The sequence below is a fragment of the Rhinatrema bivittatum genome, chromosome 1 (assembly GCF_901001135.1).
Source record: "Rhinatrema bivittatum chromosome 1, aRhiBiv1.1, whole genome shotgun sequence".
Classification (NCBI taxonomy): Eukaryota; Metazoa; Chordata; class Amphibia; order Gymnophiona; family Rhinatrematidae; genus Rhinatrema; species Rhinatrema bivittatum.
In genome coordinates, this window is record NC_042615.1 from 180,933,343 (window position 1) to 180,954,191 (window position 20,849).

General features: G+C 42.7%; 1 protein-coding gene across 2 annotated transcripts in view; it reads right to left on the reverse strand.

Annotated features, from left to right (window-relative positions):
* The window catches only part of RBPJ (recombination signal binding protein for immunoglobulin kappa J region), a 316,830-nt gene that overhangs the window by 61,755 nt on the left and 234,226 nt on the right, over positions 1-20,849 (reverse strand). For both annotated transcript variants that reach the window (XM_029589784.1, XM_029589790.1), the window contains one exon: positions 6,508-6,620. In XM_029589784.1, the coding sequence (XP_029445644.1) occupies positions 6,508-6,620 (113 nt within the window). The remainder of the gene's footprint in view (positions 1-6,507; positions 6,621-20,849) is intronic.

The window sequence follows — 20,849 nt, forward strand, 5'->3', positions numbered from 1 at the left end:
CCCTGAGGAGAGGCATCGGAGGTAAGCACCACTTGAGAAGGGGTAGCCTGGAAGGGAATCCCCTGCTCTAGATTGGAGAGATTCTCCCTCCTGGACAGAGAGATCTTCAGAGGTTGTGTGATGGAGACACAGACCTCGAGGTCCTGGGATGCCTGCTGCTATTGCGACTGCAACGTCCAGTGTGTTCTGCGCATACAAAGGCGGGCTAATGGGGGTAACATGGGCTGAAGCTGCCATGTGGCCCCACAAGCGAAGCAGAAGGCAGGCACTTACATTCAGACTGCTGCACATGAAGGTTGCCAATGAAGATAGTGCAAGGGCCCAATCTCAGGGCAAGAATGCTTTCGCCTGAGCTATGTCCAGCCTAGCTCCTATGAAGTCCAGCCGGGGAGACAGGCAGAGGTGAGATTTCGGGTAGTTGATGACAAAATCCAGAGATTGCAGAGCCTGCATCGTCAGGGCCAAAGTGCCCAGTGCCCCTGCATGGGATTTGCTTTTGACCAACCAGTCGTCCAGGTATGGTAAGACATGCATCACATGGCACCTGAGATGCACTGCCACTACTGCCAGGCACTTGGTGAAGACGCGAGGGGCTGAAGCCAAAACAAAAGGCAGTACCATGCACTGATAGTGAGCCTTCCCCACCACAAAACAAAGGTACTTTCTGTGTTCGTGGAAAATGGCAATGTGGGCATAGGAGTCCTTGAGATCGAGGGAGCAGAGACAGTTTCCTCTTTTGAGGAGGGGAATCAGAGTGCCCAGAGAAACAATCTTGAACTTTCCTCTTCTGAGGAATTTGTTCAACGCCCTGAGATCAAGAATGGGGCGCAAGCCCCCAACCCTCTTTGGTATGAGGAAGTACCTCGAATAAAATCCTCGGCCCTGCTGATGACGAGGAACGGACTCTACACTCCGCTGTGAGAAGGGCGGATAGCTCTGTCCGAAGTATGACCTATTGGGCGGACAAACCCCACCGATAGACATGGGGGAGAGTCCACTGGGATCCTTCTGAAATTTAGTCAATACCCCTGGCGAACTATGGTAAGGACCCAGTGGTCTGAAGAGATGGTCGAACAGTGGTGGGCCAAGTAAAGAAGTCTGCCTCCCACTGGAGGATCTAGCGCCAAGGGTACGATCTGCTGACCCATACTCTCTCACCTCCAGTCAAAAGCCTGTAGCCAGGGCCTATTGGGGGGCTGGCTTAGTCGCTCGCTGTTGATGGAAGTGGCCCCTGGAGCTAGCATGGGGCGTGCGAGTCTGAGAGGAGAGGGAGGTAATATTTCCGCTGCCGATAAAAGGACTTCCTGAAACTTGGTCTGAAAGATTTCTTGAGAGGATGGAGGGTCTGAAGCACTAGCGGAGAGTTGTTAAAGGTTTTCATGGTAATCCTTCAACTGAGCTACCAGATCTCTGACCTTATCACCAAAAAGGTTTTCACCTGTACATGGGAGGTTAGCCAACTTCTCCTGCACCTCTGGTCATTAAGTCAGAAGCACAAAACCAGGCCTACGCTGATGCCCACGGCAGCTATTTTGGCTGCTGTTTCAAAAACATCATAGGTGGATCTTACCTTGTGTTTCCCAGCTTCAAGACCCTGCTATACAATGGCAGAGAATGATTCCTGTTGCTGTGGTGGCAATCGTTCCACTAGATCCTGAACCTGTTTCCACAGGTTTTGGTTGTACTGGATCATCTACAACTGGTAGGCGGCAATATGGGCGATGAGCATAGCGCCCTGAAAAACCTTCCTACCCAAAGCATTCAGCTCCCTATGTTCCCTTCCCGGAGAGGCAGAGGCATGGGTGCGAGAGTACTTGGCTTTTTTGAGAGCGGACTCCACTAGCATAGACTGTTGAGGGAGATGGCACCTCTCAAAATCCAAGGCCTGCTGTACTAGGTAGGTGCTGTCCACCTTCTATTCACTGGAGTAATGGATATCGGGTGTTCCCACCTCCGAAGGTTAAGATCCTTAAAGATGTCATGAATTGGGAACAGTCACTATTCTCTTTAGGAGCATCGACAAATTGGAGGACCTCCAACATTTTAGGTCATGCATCCTCCTCCATGAGAAGCTGGAAGGGGATAGCGTCGACCATGGTCTTGACAAAACCCACAAAGGAGAGGTCCTCTGGAGTAGATCAACACCTTTCCTCTGGTGGTGAAGGCCTGGGGACTATGGCACCGGATGCTTCTTCCTCCAAGCAGGACCCAATGATGGGGATAGCTTGTGAGGGGAGCATCGGTGGCTGCTGGGGAACCAAAGATCCCTCTGGCACCAAGGAGGACATCCAGACACTCAAGCAGAGGTACCAAGATAGATGGCGTGGGCTCCGGCTCAGATATGGGGGTCAGTGGCGGGGGTGGCTCAACGTTAAAGAGGGCTTGGAGCACGGCACTCTGCACCGTGTGGACCAAATCCTCCTGAAAGTCTGGTGAGGACAGCATTGAGAGAGGGGACAAGGTGTCACAGATATCTCCTCAGATTCCAGAGGGGACATTGTGCCTGGCACGAATATCAGTGGGGAACACCTGGGACTCCAGGGTCTATTGGAGGATGGGGCCTCCGTACCACGGAGTTACTTCGGTAGCGGTATGGCAGCCGCCACCAGAACCAGAGCCGTGTGCTGATGCTTCTGGGATCTTCCATGGTGCTTGGCCCAGTCTTTCCCCAGCGCCAAGGAGGCTGAGGATCCTGACGTTCTTGAAAGCGGCGAGACGAGGGAGGGCTGGTCACCGCCTTCTCGGTCCCTGGATAATGCTACTGGGGGTGTAGAGAGGGGTAGCTATCAAGCTGTTCCCCTTGACCCCCAGGTGTCGAAGACTCTGATGTGGGCGTGAATGGAGCAGACATTTTGGAACCAAAATTTTCTCCATTTTATCAAGCCTCGCACAGCTGGCACCCTGGAATGTCATGCGATGCCCCCAGGGAGAGGATGCAAACCTCTTGCGGTTCCGTTGATGGACATGGTCCACAGGTACTGGGGGCACAGATGAAAGTCAGATGACGCCATGAAAAATAACTGGTACGCAGTCAATGACCGGGGGCCACCGAGAAGTGGAACACCGGGAATCGACCACGAAGAAGGGAGAACAATTTTCACCTTCTGCGCTGAGGAGCTACACCAACCGGAGAAGGGGGATCAGACGTTGGAACAGAAGAATAATGCTATTTTAAGAGAAGATGAAGCAGAGCTCCAAAAAACTGCAAAGCAACTGCACCGCAGAAAGAGAGACACTGAAGGGGGACCTCACGTGGACGAGTGGATAGTGGCATGACGGGCATGCTCAGTGTGTGCCAGTCAAAGCTTCTAGAAACTGACAAAAGTTTTCTGTACCGGGATCCATCCGATTTCACCCATCTGTAAGGACTACTACAATCCTGCTTGTCCTAGGAGAAAGGGGGATGATGGGAAAGTAAAGAGACAAAGGCTACTTTCACATTTTGGCCAGAGTGCAAGGTGAAAAATAACCTGGAGCTATACTACTTCTTGTGGCTTCAGATTTTCTTTTCTAACTGAAAATCCTTGATAAAACACCTCCGATGAGGAATTAGTTTTTTTTGGTCATAACCAAACCTCCACCTCAAACAGATCTGTCTCACTGGTGATGTCATTGCCCTGCTGCTTGCTAGCTATGAAGCAGCAGCCCAAGCAAGTTTTCCAGTTCCCTGAGGCAATATCATCAGGCTGCTGGTGGCATTCTCTCCACTTTCTCTCAGTGAAAACAATAAAAGCAGAAAAAGATGGGTGGGAAAGGCTTACCAGCAGCAAACTCCTTCAGTTGCTTCTGCTACAGCCAGCAGTTCAAAGAGAGCTGCAAAGTGAAAGCCGAGACTATAGGGGCTGTGTCTGGACTGTGGAAGGGGCTGTGGGGGGATTGCTGGGAGGGAGTTAAAGTGCTGGGAAACCGTGAGTGTGCTTGGACTCAGTTTTCTTAAATTATTTTTTACATGAAAAATAGAATTAAGCTTTATTAAACTGAATCAACCAAAAATGCACCTAAAAATACTATTGATGCTGTGAAAACACCGATAAACATCTAGTTTTAGTAACCTCCAAAAACACCCAATTGCCTGAAAAATAAACATCTACATTTACAGTTTAAAAACACCTAGAAACAGAAGTTCTGTCTATAAAGGATATGTGCACAAAGAACTCCAAATCAATTATTTAGTTTAACGATACTACCGGACAAAAGTCCAATAAAGAAAAAAAGTATAAAAGCAGGCTCTTTTAAACTAATGCCCATCCAGAATCTTCTAGTATTACCTCAGATAATTCTGAAGAAAGAACTTGAGGTACACATCAATTCATAATGGAAGCACATTTAAAAGGGATTACATACTATCATAGCAATTTTAAAAAGCCATTTAATTGCATAAAGTATACTTATACGTGAATATTCTATGGACAGTTTAATGGCATATATTGTAGCAATTTTCAAAACCAATTTTAAGTGTGTAAATGCTTTTTAAAATCAGGTCTAAAATGTCTTACCCTTCTGAGATTTGTGAATGGACCTTCTGAAACTCAGAGCATGATCAATACAATATGCTTCTTTTGATCAAGCTGTCAACTTTGTTAGAAATTGCAATTAGCATTCATTGATGGCTTAGGCATCTTCCCCTGTTTCCAGGTACTCTGCCCGCCAAACCCTTGCTCCTGACAATATCCCCTGCTTCCAGTCACCCTCTTCTCTCCAATATCCTCCTAGCTTCTTCCAATTCCTCCAGGTAATCTTCTGCCCATATCTTCTCTCTCTCTCCCAGCTTCCTGGCACTTTCTCTTCCTTTCAGCCTCTATCCTTCTAGATGGCCCAATGGCCGAAAACTGCCCCAGGATGTGACATCTCGCTTCAGGCCCAGGCCTACCTGCGAGGCAGTAGCCATGCCTTTCCCCAGGCTTTAACAGCAGATGCATCTCATTCCAGGCTTTGCCGTTGACATTGGCAACATTACTTTTCCTTACCAATAATGATTATATCTGCCTAATGCATTTGCTTTTTAACTGAAGCAATATATTACAGATAGAGATATAATCATGTGGTGATCTATATTAGAAACAGAAGATGTTGGCAGACCATTTGGTCCACCCAGTATGCCCATTTGTGTCTTACTGGGACAGAGTTTAAAAGCCTACACGCGTAAATCCGGGGGGTGGTTACACGTGCGTAAAGCCCCGGGACACGTGTAAGTCCTGGGGCTTGAAAAAATGGGCAGTCTGGGGGTGGGGGCGTGGCCAGAGGCCTCTCTACAGCCGCTGGGCCTGGGGCTTGAGCGCGGCACTCAGCTGGCAGGCGTAACTTCTGGGATAAAGGTGCGGGGATATTTTTTTTTTCAAGCGGGGGGGGGGGGGGAGGGGCGGAGGGAATGGGGAAAGCCATCGGGGCTCCACTAGGGCTCGGCATGCGCAAGGGGGTGCACTAGTGTGCACCCCCTTGCGCGTGCTGACCCTGGATTTTATAACATGCGCGCGCATGTTATAAAATTGGATGTACATTTTTGCGCGCCGGGTTGCACGCCAAATGTACGCCCGCGCGTAGGTATTAAAATCCGGCCCACTGTGCTTTCACCGGTCTTACTTGATCTCTTCTTCCTCCTTCCTGCCTGCCACCAAGGTCCATTTATTACTCTCTTATCCAAGCTTTAATTGTCACTGTTGGTTTCTGAAATCTCTCCTCTCAGTGAAAATGTATTTTCTTGCATTCCTTTTGAACCTCCGTCCTTTGAGTTTCACATTACGACCCTTTATTCTCAAGGTTTTTATTCTATGGAAATCGCTAACTTCTGATACAGTATTGAAGCCTACCAGATATTTGAAAATCTCCCTTTCCCATCTTTCTTCTTAAAAGTACATCTTTAAATCCTTAAGTCTATGTATGGCTTACAGTGCAGGCCATGCATCATTTTGGTCATCCTCTTTTGCACTGCCCTATTGTAAACGTGATTTTCAGAATTACACAGTTTTCAATGTGGTATCTCATTAGATACCTGTATAAGTTCATATTACTGCCTTCCTCTTCCAAGAATGAGGATATAAGATCCTGTTCATTTATGGGTGTCACACTGAATAACACATTGTTCTTGCTTAAGATATTCTACTTTTTAGCACATTTATTTAATATTTTAGACAAAGGCTTTCATTACCTGCGTGTGCATATCACATTTATTTATTAAAACTTTCATATCACATCCCTGCACCAGAGGCATGCCCAAGTGGTTTGCAAAACTGTGCCAAGGCACATAATACAAAATACAATATATTGAGAAGTGTCAGGAGTTTTTTTGACGCACTGTTTAATTAATTGTACTTCCTAACTTTTCCAATTCATTTTCACAGATCTCTCTTAAAAACAATGATCAAGTCACAAAATTCTCCAAAGGTAACAAAAAAACGACAATGAAGGAATTCTCTGAATGTATTCAACACTACTGTCATAGCCAGAACAAAGCCTGATCTGAATTATGAAATCAGAATGTTTATTACAACTGTAGAAAGTGAACCTTACCAGTCTTGGGAGAGCCATTCCAGTTACTGAACACACAAGTTTGACTGTCTGTCCATAATGGATGTAGCCATCTCGCACCGTGAATTCTTCTCCCTCAGATTCTTCATCATCCACTGAAAACGGAACACAAATATATGGCCCTGGGATGTCAGATTAATTTGCAGACTGGAATTCTGAACCTTTTCCCCACTCTTGTTATATAAATGAACAGGTGTTGTTGCCAGTATATCCTTACTGTTTAATACATTTATTGCATGCAATTTTGGTTGTAAAGAATGCAGAGCAAGCATTTTGCTGAGCGAAACCTGTACAGGGTTATGGGCTTAAATAGTAAGAAACACCAGCAGAAATGGGTTATTTTTTCTTGCTGCCAACTCCTGCATCAGCCAGGGGCCCATGAGATTACTGAACTGTAAGTGACTGAAGCAGCTTCAAAGAAGAAACTGAATCATATTACTTCCAGCCCTGCTCAAAGCAAAGGAGGCTTAAAACAGAGACCACTAAAAAGTAAATTGTATAAAAGGAGTATTGTCTAATATTAATAAACAAGTTTATCAAGCCAACAGTCCAACTGAGGTGTTTGCCTCATTTAAGCATCAATAAAAAAAAAATAATGTATACATCTTTTCAAAACAGCCATTGAAAAACATCTCAAACAATGCAATGTTAAAGCTACATTTAGGAGAGAAGATCCAACATGACTCTTGTTTTGGTCACAGAAGTTATTTGGACATGCTAGCATAGGTGTAGATTTTCAAATACCGCGAATAGGCGTACTTTTGTTGGAGCTCCAGGCGCAAACAAAAGTACGCTGGATTTTAGTAGATACGTGCGGAGCCGCGCGTATCCGTTAAAATCCGGGATCGGCGCGCGCAAGGCTATCGATTTTGTATAGCCGGCGTGCGCCGAGCCGCGCAGCCTACCCCCGTTCCCTCCGAGGCCGCTCCGAAATCGGAGCGGCCTTGGAGGGAATCCTCTAACGCCCTCCCCTCACCTTCCCCTCCCTTCCTCTACCTAACCCACTCACCCAGCCCTGTCTACACCCCCCCCCCCCTTACCTTTCTCCGGGGATTTACGCCTCCCGGAGGGAGAAGTAAATCCCCACGCGCCAGCGGGCCTGTTGCGACCTGGGGGCGGGTCCGGAGGGCGTGGCCACGCCCCCGAACCGCCCCGGGCCGTAGCCACGCCCCTGAGCCCGCCCCCGGAACGCTCCCGACACACCCCGAAAACGCCGCTGCGCTCGGTCCTGCCCCCCAACACGCCCCCCTCCGAAAACCCCAGGACTTACGTGAGTCCCGGGGCTCTGCGCGCGCCGGTAGGCCTATGTAAAATAGGCTCACCGGCGTGCAGGGCCCTGCTCGCCTAAATCCGCCCGGTTTTGGGCGGATTTAGGCGAGCAGGGCTCTGAAAATCCGCCCCATAGTCACCAGAGCAACGCTGGGTGCTAAGACAGGAGGACAGAAAGCCTGTGCTCTCTTCTCTTGGTTGGGGATCCAGTGGAGGGCCACTATATCGTCTGATCTAATTTTCATGCATGCATGCCATAGATCTCTCAAAAATCTGTCAAGATAAAAATAGACAGCTCTTATTTCCAGGACATTCATAAGAGACTTGCCCTGTGAAGACCAAACTCCCGGATGTTAGATTCCATAGTGACCTGCACTTGAGTCATACTCAGACTTTTGCCTATGTCTAAATTTATTCTGATCTTTCCCAAAAGTAAAGACTCTGTTGGTCTGAATTAGAAAAGGATCAAGTGCATATGAGCTAATACTGCAAGGTTCTCAGATGAAAACTAGCCAACAGAACCATCTTTGTGGTAGATACCATACGTTTCAGGATCCATAGGCAAAGACCAGCAGAGACCACGTCCAGCACACTAAAATGATGCACTTCCAGTCTTACAGTAGCTTGACTAGTCCTAAACTGGTACAAAATATTGCTCCTAAGTGAGATAGATCCTTGACAAGTCCGGAGATGTTGATCACATCTCATAATCCACCTGTATTCTTGCAACAAGGAAACCTCTTTGTTGTTGGCCAATACAGTATTCCAGGTGTGTTTGCCCTGATAGGTGTGAAAAGACAAATAGATCACACATCCCAGTCTTTTGCATCGAGTGTCACATGTATGATTTTTTACCCACCGGTGAGAAGTTGTACATGTGCATGCGATGCAAAGAGCTCCTGGCTCTCAGAGAACGAGTCCGATCTCTGGAGGCTAGAGTGGCAGACCTGGAGGAGCTGAGGCAGACAGAGAGGTATATAGATGAGACATTCAGGGACATAGTAGTCCAGTCCCAACTTCAGACTGGCAGCCCTGGTGCTGCCTTGGAGGAAGAAGATCTCATAATGGGAGAGCACCAACCAAGTGTAGCAGGAAAGGATCCTGTAGCAAGGACCTGCTCTCTAGGTGATGCATTGTCCTTTCGCACTGAGGATATCTCCCCAAGGCCTACTGCCCAGGAGGGAAGGGTTAGGTCGGCCGTCATAGTTGGTGATTCGATTATTAGGAATGTAGATAGCCGGGTGGCTGGTGGGCGTGAGGATCGCCTGGTAACATGCCTACCTGGTGTGAAGGTGGCGGACCTCACGCGTCACCTAGATAGGATTTTAGACAGTGCTGGGAAGGAGCCGGCTGTCGTGGTACACGTGGGCACCAACGACATAGGAAAATGTGGGAGGGAGGTTCTGGAAGCCAAATTTAGGCTCTTAGGTAGAAAGATTAAATCCAGAACCTCCAGGGTAGCATTCTCTGAAATGCTCCCTGTTCCACGCGCAGGTCACCAGAGGCAGGCAGAGCTCCGGAGTCTCAATGCGTGGATGAGACGATGGTGCAAGGAAGAGGGATTCAGTTTTGTTAGGAACTGGGGAACCTTTTGGGAAAGGGGGAGTCTCTTCCGAAGGGATGGGCTCCACCTTAACCAGGGTGGAACCAGACTGCTGGCGCTAACCTTTAAAAAGGAGATAGAGCAGCTTTTAAACTAGAACAAAGGGGAAAGCCGACAGTCGCTCAGCAGCGCGTGGTTCGGAGAGAGGTATCTTTAAAGGACAGTGAGGTTCCAATAATTAGAAAAGTAGTCCCAAGTGCTTGTAACTAAAAACTCACCTGAGCTAAAAAATTCTAACTTATCCCTATCAATTAAAAAGCAGAATAAAAATACAAACAAAAAACAAACTTTGAAATGTTTGTATGCTAATGCCAGAAGTCTAAGAAGTAAGATGGGAGAATTAGAATGTATAGCAGTAAATGATGACAGACTTAATTGGCATCTCAGAGACATGGTGGAAAGAGGATAACCAATGGGACAGTGCTATACCAGGGTAGAAATTATATCGCAATGACAGAGAGGAGCACTCGGGAGGAGGTGTGGCGCTTTATGTCCGGGATGGCATAGAGTCCAACAGGATAAACATCCTGCATGAGACTAAATACAAAATTGAATCTTTATGGGTAGAAATCCCTTGTGTGTCAGGGAAGACTACAGTGATAGGGGTATACTACCGTCCACCTGGTCAAGATGGTGAGATGGACAGTGAAATGCTAAGAGAAATTAGGGAAGCTAACCAAATTGGTAGTGCAGTAATAATGGGAGACTTCAATTACCCCAATATAGACTGGGTAAATGTATCATCGGGTCACGCTAGCGAGATAACGTTCCTGGATGGAATAAATGATAGCTTTATGGAGCAATTGGTTCAGGAACAGACGAGAGAGGGAGCAATTTTAGATCTAATTCTCAGTGGAGCACAGGACTTGGTGAGAGAGGTAACGGTGGTGGGGCCGCTTGGCAATAGTGATCATAATATGATCAAATTTGATTTAATGACTGGAAAAGGAACAGTGTGCAAATCCAAGGCTCTCGTGCTAAACTTTTAAAAGGGAAACTTTGATAAAATGAGAAAAATTGTTAGAAAAAACTGAAAGGAGCAGCTACAAAAGTAAAAAATGTCCAAGAGGCGTGGTCATTGTTAAAAAATACCATTCTAGAAGCACAGTCCAGATGTATTCCACACATTAAGAAAGGTGGAAAGAAGGCAAAACGATTACCGGCATGGTTAAAAGGGGAGGTGAAAGAAGCTATTTTAGCCAAAAGATCTTCATTCAAAAATTGGAAGAAGGATCCAACAGAAGAAAATAGGATAAAGCATAAACATTGGCAAGTTAAATGTAAGACATTGATAAGACAGGCTAAGAGAGAATTTGAAAAGAAGTTGGCTGTAGAGGCAAAAACTCACAGTAAAAACTTTTTTAAATATATCCGAAGCAGAAAGCCTGTGAGGGAGTCAGTTGGACCGTTAGATGATCGAGGGGTTAAAGGGGCACTTAGAGAAGATAAGGCCATCGCGGAAAGATTAAATGATTTCTTTGCTTCGGTGTTTACTGAAGAGGATGTTGGGGAGGTACCTGTAATGGAGAAGGTTTTCATGGGTAATGATTCAGATGGACTGAATCAAATCACGGTGAACCTAGAAGATGTGGTAGGCCTGATTGACAAACTGAAGAGTAGTAAATCACCTGGACCGGATGGTATACACCCCAGAGTTCTGAAGGAACTAAAAAATGAAATTTCAGACCTATTAGTAAAAATTTGTAACTTATCATTAAAATCATCCATTGTACCTGAAGACTGGAGGATAGCAAATGTAACCCCAATATTTAAAAAGGGCTCCAGGGGCGATCCGGGAAACTACAGACCGGTTAGCCTGACTTCAGTGCCAGGAAAAATAGTGGAAAGTGTTCTAAACATCAAAATCACAGAACATATAGAAAGACATGGTTTAATGGAACAAAGTCAGCATGGCTTTACCCAGGGCAAGTCTTGCCTCACAAATCTGCTTCACTTTTTTGAAGGAGTTAATAAACATGTGGATAAAGGTGAACCGGTAGATATAGTATACTTGGATTTTCAGAAGGCGTTTGACAAAGTTCCTCATGAGAGGCTTCTAGGAAAAGTAAAAAGTCATGGGATAGGTGGCAATGTCCTTTCGTGGATTGCAAACTGGCTAAAAGACAGGAAACAGAGAGTAGGATTAAATGGGTAATTTTCTCAGTGGAAGGGAGTGGACAGTGGAGTGCCTCAGGGATCTGTATTGGGACCCTTACTGTTCAATATATTTATAAATGATCTGGAAAGAAATACGACGAGTGAGATAATCAAATTTGCAGATGACACAAAATTGTTCAGAGTAGTTAAATCACAAGCAGATTGTGATAAATTGCAGGAAGACCTTGTGAGACTGGAAAATTGGGCATCCAAATGGCAGATGAAATTTAATGTGGATAAGTGCAAGGTGATGCATATAGGGAAAAATAACCCATGCTATAATTACACAATGTTGGGTTCCATATTAGGTGCTACAACCCAAGAAAGAGATCTAGGTGTCATAGTGGATAACACATTGAATTCGTCGGTGCAGTGTGCTGCGGCAGTCAAAAAAGCAAACAGAATGTTGGGAATTATTAGAAAAGGAATGATGAATAAAACGTAAAATGTCATAATGCCTCTGTATCGATCTATGGTGAGACCGCACCTTGAATACTGTGTACAATTCTGGTCGCCGCATCTCAAAAAAGATATAATTGCGATGGAGAAGGTACAGAGAAGGGCTACCAAAATGATAAGGGGAATGGAACAACTCCCCTATGAGGAAAGACTAAAGAGGTTAGGACTTTTCAGCTTGGAGAAGAGACGACTGAGGGGGGATATGATAGAGGTGTTTAAAATCATGAGAGGTCTAGAACGGGTAGATGTGAATCGGTTATTTACTCTTTCGGATAGTAGAAAGACTAGGGGGCACTCCATGAAGTTAGCATGGGGCACATTTAAAACTAATCGGAGAAAGTTCTTTTTTACTCAACGCACAATTAAACTCTGGAATTTGTTGCCAGAGGATGTGGTTAGTGCAGTTAGTATAGCTGTGTTTAAAAAAGGATTGGATAATTTCTTGGAGGAGAAGTCCATTACCTGCTATTAAGTTCACTTAGAGAAAAGCCACTGCCATTAGCAATGGTTACATGGAATAGACTTAGTTTTTGGGTACTTGCCAGGTTCTTATGGCCTGGATTGGCCACTGTTGGAAACAGGATGCTGGGCTTGATGGACCCTTGGTCTGACCCAGTATGGCATTTTCTTATGTTCTTACATCCTAAACTTGGTCAAAATGCTAAATCCTCATGGGTACATTTTAAAAAAGAGCACGCGTGCGTACTTTTGTTCGCGCACCAGGTGCGAACAAAAGTACGCAGGATTTTATAAGATACGCTTGAAGCCGGGCGAATCTTATAAAATCTGGGGTCAGCACGCGCAAGGGGGTGCACATTTGTGCAACTTGCGCTCGCCGAGCCCTGCGTGCGCTGCCCGTTCCCTCCGAGCGGCCTTGGAGGGAACTTTCCCCCTGCCTTCCCCTCCCTAACCGACCCCCCCAGCCCTATCTAACCCCCCCCCACCTCTGTCGCACAAGTTACGCCTGCTTGAGGCACAAATAAATGTATCTGAAACGTCTCCCAACCTCCTCTTTATATCCCCTCCTCACCTTTTGCTAAAAATTGCTACCTCATCTCTGCTACCCCGTCCCTGCACATCTCCCCTCCCCCGACTGCCTTAATGTTCGTGTCTCTCGCTAAAATGTATGACATATGCACACATCAAGTGAATGTAATTGGCTACCAATATTTATGTCATAATGTAAAACGCTGTGATCTTTATTTGGAATGACAGTATATAACATGGCTAAATAAATAAATATACAGCTACATTCTGACAGATGGCTTTAAGAATTAATAACAAAGCCTTAAACATGCTTCTAAACTGAAATGATAGGCAATGAAGATGATGATTAATAGCAATATGACCCCTATACTTAACCTCCATAAAAAGACTAGCAGCTGTGGTTTGAATCAACTGAAGTCAATACAGATAGTTCAGTAAACAAAATATTGCAAGTCTAACTGACTTGTAAATAACATATCCACATCTGTAGCTATTTTGGGCCAAAAAGGGCAAAAATTGAGAATAAAATGCAGTTGAAAATAACAAATATAGAAACATAGAAATGACGGCAGAAGACCAAACGGCCCATCTAGTCTGCCCAGCAAGCTTTCACACTTATTTTTCTCATACTTACCTGTTACTCTTGGCCCTTACTAGTAACTTTTTGGTTCTAATTACCTTCCACCCCCACCACTGATGTAGAGAGCAGTGCTAGAGCTGCATCAAAGTGAAGTATTAAGCTTAATTAGTTAGGGGTTATAACCGCCGCAATAAGCAAGCTACTCCCACGCTTATTTGTTTACCCAGACTGTGCAATTCAGTCCTTGTTGGTTGTCTGAATATAAATCCTCTTCTTCATTCCCCCCTGCCGCTGAAGCAGTGAGCTGCGCTAGATATGTATTCCAAGTGAAGTATCAGGCTTAATTGATTCGGGGTAGTAACCGCCACAACAAGCAAGCTATGCCCACGCTTATTTGTTTACCCAGACTATGCAATTCAGTCCTTGTTGGTTGGTGTCTGAATATAAATCCTCTTCTTCATTCCCCCCTGCCGTTGAAGCAGAGAGCTACACTGGATATGCATTGAAAGTGAAGTATCAGGCTAATTTTGTTTGGGGTAGTAACCGCCGCAACAAGCAAGCTACTCCCCCACTTATTTGTGAATGCAAATCCTTTTTTTCCACATTTCCTCTTGCCACTGAAGCATAGAGCAATGATGGAGTCACATTAACCGTATGTTTATTGAATAAGGGTATTAATTACCAGGTAATAGCTGTCCTTCCCACAAGCCACCCCCATACCTCTTCTCTTCACTCACATCCTCTAGACTTTATGGATCCACAGTGTTTATCCAACGCCCCTTTGAAATCCTTCACAGTTTTGGCCTTCACCACTTCCTCCGGAAGGGCGTTCCAGGTATCCACCACTCTCTCCGTGAAGAAATACTTCCTGACATTGGTTCTGAGTATTCCTCCCTGGAGTTTTAAATCGTGACCCCTGCTTTTAAATCGTTACACTGCTGAAATATAGGAGGGCACAGCCAAAATCCTCATTTCCTCTTTTGGATATATGCCCAACTATGCCAAGGTTATAACAGAAGCTACAAAAAAAGTTTGATGAGAAATTCACAAGACTTGGGGACATCACCTGCCTGTTTGCGGTTCCTACGGTACAGTGTGAAGGAGCTGGAGGAGGTACCCCAAGTGGCCACATGACGCCAACGTCATGTGGGGTGCTAGGAGGATCCCTACAAGAGAGGCGGCTTAGTGGTGTGCCAAAGGGGTGTGCCCATCCATTCCAATTCACCTGGATTCCATGGGAAGGAAAAGGAAGGGGAAATTGCTATTCCCCCAATGGTGTCTGTTCCTGTAAGGGGTCCTATGGACTCACGTTATCTCCTTAAATGTTCCGGCTCAATTTGGTTCCATATCAGATTCAGCGGAAGCTTCCTTAAGTCTGGATATTTGCCCCCTACCTCAGTTGTCCCAGTGCCATTCAATCGAGGTTGGTCAGAGGTGTTCCATGGATACTAGGGGCCCTTCCAAAGAGGTCTCAAAGACAGTAGAACATGAAGCAGATGGAGTTCTTTCTCCTTTGAGAGTACCCTCCCCCAAGCACCTCGAATGGGAAAGAAGTAACTGTGTTTAATTCTTCAGATAATACAGAAGACCAGATTGTCAACTGTCTTTCTATTCCCTCGCCTAGTCCTCCTATAAATTTTTCAGCTTTCAAGAATAGGATAGACTGTCTCTCTAAACCCCCCGATATTTCCTGGCAGGACATATGGAGAGCTGTAACTCACTTGAAAACATTATTTATTTTATTTATTTGTTGATTTTTATATACAGACATTTGTCGGAACATCATGCCGGTTTACACTAACAAAATAATAAGAGAGAAAAATACAACAAACAGGGAAGGGGGGAGCAGTAATGAAAGATATTTAATTCAGTCAATATCACAGTTATGTGTATTTTCTTATGGTGCTTCAACTAAATTAGAGAACTTGGATCAAAGGACTGGAAATTTAGAGTCACATTAGATAACATTTCATTCAGTGGCTATTAATAGGCTGCAATCAAGGATAATCTGACTGCATCACAAGCATGAACTTTTGGAAAATAGAATGAGGTCCTAAAAAGATTTTTATCTGGTGTGGAATTGTTCAAATCTATGTGGTAGAATTTTGCAGTTCTCCTCTGAGAAAAGTTTTCTTCTAATTGCTATTATATGCCTAATTTTAGAAAGCTTCCTAATTTAGAAGAGGGTTCTGTTATATCTTAGCTCCATTTGGTAGCTCTAATACAGTATGACTTATATCCTTCAGTCTTCACAGAATATTATTACCTCTTGGGCTACTCTTCTTATATCATTTCTACTTGATTCTAATAAAGACTTTGCGTTTCAACAGTATTTTAAGTAAAAGAGTAGTTTATTCTGTGGACAGAAAATCCAGATATTCCCTGACATTACCAGGGAGACTCAGATAAGAAGGAAGCGATTTCTTTAACTTAAACGTGTTCTTCATACTGGCGCTTCCTTCTATATGAAACGCCCTTGCAAATATAAGGTGGAAACATTTTTGGTGGATAAGACATAGGTTAGACAGATTACATCTGGGCTGGTGGGTTAACCCTTGGACAATAAATTTTGTTTTTCCTTTCTTTTATTTTCTTTCTGGCTTCCCCTTTTGTTTCTTTTTATAAATGGGGGCATGTGATTTTTTTTCTCTGTAATATTTCATAGGTATTCGTACTAGGCTATTATGTATTATTACTTTTGTTTTATTTTATGTTATGATCCAAAACAAAAATTGTAAAAAAAACCCCAAAAAAAAAACAAGAAAGAAAAGAAAAGAAATCCAAAAGATCGCTGAGTCCATACCTCTGATTGGTTTGTAGTCCAATCAGGAGTTCCCCTGGGCTCTGTATTATCTGCTGCCCTTTTTAATGTTTATATGTCCTCCTGAGTTTCATTTTAGAGCACCATGCCATCACATTCAGAATGTATGCAGATGAACTGCAATTGTATTTTCCTGTCATCGGTACTTTGCAAGCCATGCTGGCCAAGATTTTCAAGAGTCTCAAATTAATAAATCAATGGATATCTGCTAACTCTCTTCGACTGAACCATCTGTTTTTCGAGGGACCCTGAATATTTGATTAAACAAGAGTGTACCTTTCTCTCAGTTATGAGTTCTAAGGTTGACTTTAGTCCTGTCATCCTTAACTTAGGATTTCTGTTTGACTCTAGGCTTTCTTTTCATCCACATATAAAGCAGATCCTTCAAACATGCTTTTAAAAATGAAGATTACATCATCTAAAATTTATAATTCCCTATTTATGGGGCTCCCAGCTTCATCTGTTCAGCCATTACAGGTATTGCAAAATTCTGTGGTCCATTTGATTTCTGGTGGTCATAGATGGGACCACATTTCCTCGCCACTGAACGATCTGCATTGGCTGCCCATTTCTAAGCATACTGAATTTAAAATTCTGAAAATTTTTAAAGTCTTAAAATTTAGAAAAATCTATGTTAATCTTATTAAAAAAATATTCAGCCAGTTGTAATGTACATTCCCAAAATAAAGTACTACTTGAGGTCCCCTCTGTTAAGTCAGCCCATCTAGTGGAGATATGTAATTGAGCTTTCCAAGAGAATGGTCCCATTTTATGGAACTCCCTGCTGGTTCCCTAAGATCCATCAATGTCTTTACCATTTTTTGGAAGCAGCTGAAAGTATTTTTGTTTAATAAAGTGTAATCTCCTGTAGTCAGCTTTGTCATTTGTCTAGCAACAGCATGGAATAATTATTTACTTAAAGATGTTATATATTATGTTTGTATTTAATTGTTTTCATGTATTTTACTTGTTTTATTTTTGCTTGCAATCCACTTAGTAAGGGTTCCTGATAGGTGGAATATAAATGGTTAAAAATAAAGACAACCTCAGTTTTAGCTGAATTTAACTGTAATTTATTCAAAGCCAGCCAATCTGTGATTGAGGATAAAAACGGATGCAATTTCAGCAACTTTGATTGGTTTACACAAATGATCTGATCATCATCAGCATACAGATAATTTAGTGACAAAGATCTAATAAGTTTAGCCAAAGATTGAACGTAAATGTTAAACAGCATAGAGGTTAACAATGAACCTTGGGGAACTCGACATTCAGATGACCAAGATTTAGAAAAGTCTGTCCCTGCTACTACTTTTTAAATGTTTCCTAAAAAGAATGGCTGGAACCAAGCTAGTTCTGGCCAGTAATGGCAAGATCAATCAATCACCCCAATAATACTGTATGATTGACTATGTCAAAGGCTGCAGTTAAATTGAGAAAAATTATCAATTAATCCTGTTAAGAACATAAGAACATGCCATACTGGGTCAGACCAAGAGTCCATCAAGCCCAGCATTCTGTTTCCAACAGTGGCCAATCCAGGCCATAAGAACCTGGCAAGTACCCAAAAACTAAGTCTATTCCATGTTACCTTGCTAGTAATAGCAGTGGCTATTTTCTAAGTCAAGTTAATTAATAGCAGGTAATGGACTTCTCCTCCAAGAACTTATCGACTCCTTTTTTAAACACAGATATACTAACTTAACTATCCAATGATTGGTGGATATCATCAACCACCGTAACCAAGACAATTTCTGTACTACAGCCTTCTTTAAATCCAGACTGAAAACTATCTAGATAATTGGGATCATCCAAAATATCAGTCAATTGAAAAGCCACTGTCTTCTCTACCAGCTTTCCCAAAAAATGGCATATTGGAAAATGAGTGACAACTTTCACATAATGAGTGACAATTTTCACATAATTTGTCCAAAGAAGTTTTCTTCAGCATAGGGTGAATCATTGTTACTTTTACAAGTTCAGGCAGAATTCCCGACTGCAAAGACAAATGAATAATACCTTGAACATAATGCAAAGTCTGCTACAGTGCAGTAGGCTTCTCCCTTTTCTGTGGAATTCATGAACTCATGAAAAAAGCCGCTCAGAAGGCTTGAGACTTTATGAGGTAACCCTTTTGAATGATGTCCTGGGAAATATCAATGGCTTCATTCAGGCTGTTGAACAAATCAGAACTTGCCCCTCTATTGTAACGGTATCTTTGCAAATTAAGAGTGTGTTATAGCTGGATCTTGTATCTTTGGAGAAACCTGAATTTTGCTTTGCTGATAATCATTATTAGGAAAATTAAAGAAATCCTCTTTGGGTCCAGATTAATACTATGGAAACAGTAGTACTCCTTTGGCCATATACTTATCTAGTTTTTGAATGGACAACCAACAGATATGGCATTTAAATGGGATACTAAACAAAGTACCATCTGAGAACTAGCTTTTCATGCATGATCCTCTTCTAGCTGCTACTCCTTTGACCATAATCATGAGGTAAAGAGAGAAGACTAATATGCTGCATCTGCCAAAAACAAAGGATAGATTGGGTCACTTGAAACCATCAGCAAAATAGGTGTTCTCCTATGTTTTCAAGTGATTCAACATATACCGATCACCAAACAATTCAAAAAATGAGTGAAAAAACTGTGTTCATACAGACACTACATTTGCAAGAAGATCACACTCAATAACAAGGAGTAGCCTTCATCCAATCATAATACACCAAAAAAAAACCACTCAAAATGGGAAAATTTCAAAACTTGGTCTAATAGTATACAGATTTTTTTTTTTTTTTTTTAATATGAAGGGTCCAATTTCAAAATCTAACAAGGGGGCCCTCTATTTCATCACCATTGTGACTTCATCAGGTGGAGTTCTTCATATAATTTTCCAAATAGCATTTTACAATATGCCACTATTAGATTCCCCAATTATCTTGTTAACCCGAATAAGAGAACTCCTCTTCGGTGGTGACTCATGAATCTTCACTACTTTATCATTTAGAAAGCTTTCTGAAACCATTAACCATTATCAAATTAAAGTGACGTTCATGCAGTGATAACCTCATGAAGTTCACTTGAAATCATGCCAGGTTTATTACTGGCCTCTGGAATATTCATGGTCCCTGACATATATATATATATATTGAATCTATATGGCAGACTGCAAAAAGTGGTAAGCATTCTTGTATGCCCTTTTCAGGGCCATCTTCATTTTATTTCAGTAATAACAGAATGGATTGAAGCATCAACCTACTGGTTAGAACAGCGGGCTGCCAACCAGGGAATTCAGGGTTAAAATCTCAAGCTGCTCTTTGCGACCTTGTAAAAGTCACATCACCTTCCGCTGCCTCAGGTAGAAACTTAGCGTCTGATTTAGTAAGGCCTTTTTCCTATTCTATATCTGTAGGAAAAATGCTTAGTAAATGAAGCCCTCTGGGGACAAGGAAATACCTGCAGTACCTGAATGTAGTCTGCTTTAAAGTGATTGAAAGGTGGAATATAAAAATCCAGTCCAATAAAGGAATATACTTTATTGGACATTGTTTTAAAATACAGTCTTGGAAGCCCAGATATGTATTCCATGCATTAAAAAAGGTTGAAGAAAAACCAAACAATTGCCAGAACATGGTTTAATGGTGACATAAGAAAGGCAGCTAAAGCAAAAAGGGCATCATTCAAAAAATGGAAAGCAAACACAAACGAATAAAATTGGAAACAGCATAATTACTGGCAAGATAAATGAAAAAGAATAGTAAGACAGGCCAAGAGAACCTGAGAACAAGCTTGCAAGAGAGAAAAACTAGTAAAAAAAAACCAAAACAAAACAAAAAAAACCCCCAAAAACTTTTCCAAGAACATTCAAAGCAAAAAGCCTGTAAGGGAGTCAGTTGAAGATCGGCAAAAACACCAGGAATCCTTTATCACCACAAATCTTTACAAGCTGCGTCAGGGGCTATTATAAATATGAACAGATAAAAGTGACAAATAAAAACATTTAAAATGTGCTGACATCAATATACAGAAATCAAATAATCAAAATATATATACAAATATATAACATACCAACTGACCAACCATTTGACAAGAGAAACAAGAATACATAAAAAGAAAAATGATACACATATAGAATATGACAAACATAGCACAATGACTGATATGTAACATGATTTACCTATAATAGTAGTGTAGTTAAATAGGTCGATTCCTGAACACAAACTTTTGGAGATCACTTTGTCATGTGCCTTAACAAATAAAAAAGTCTCAAATTGCACCAATCAATAATGTGTATAGATGTCTAAAAATAGATGTAATAATTCAAAGGTGACACACACTGAAAGTCCTAATTATAAATCTAATACTGTAAAAATATTGGAAAAGTATAAGAAAAATAATATGATACTAACCCTTTTATTTTCTTATTTTTCACTTTTTATTTTGG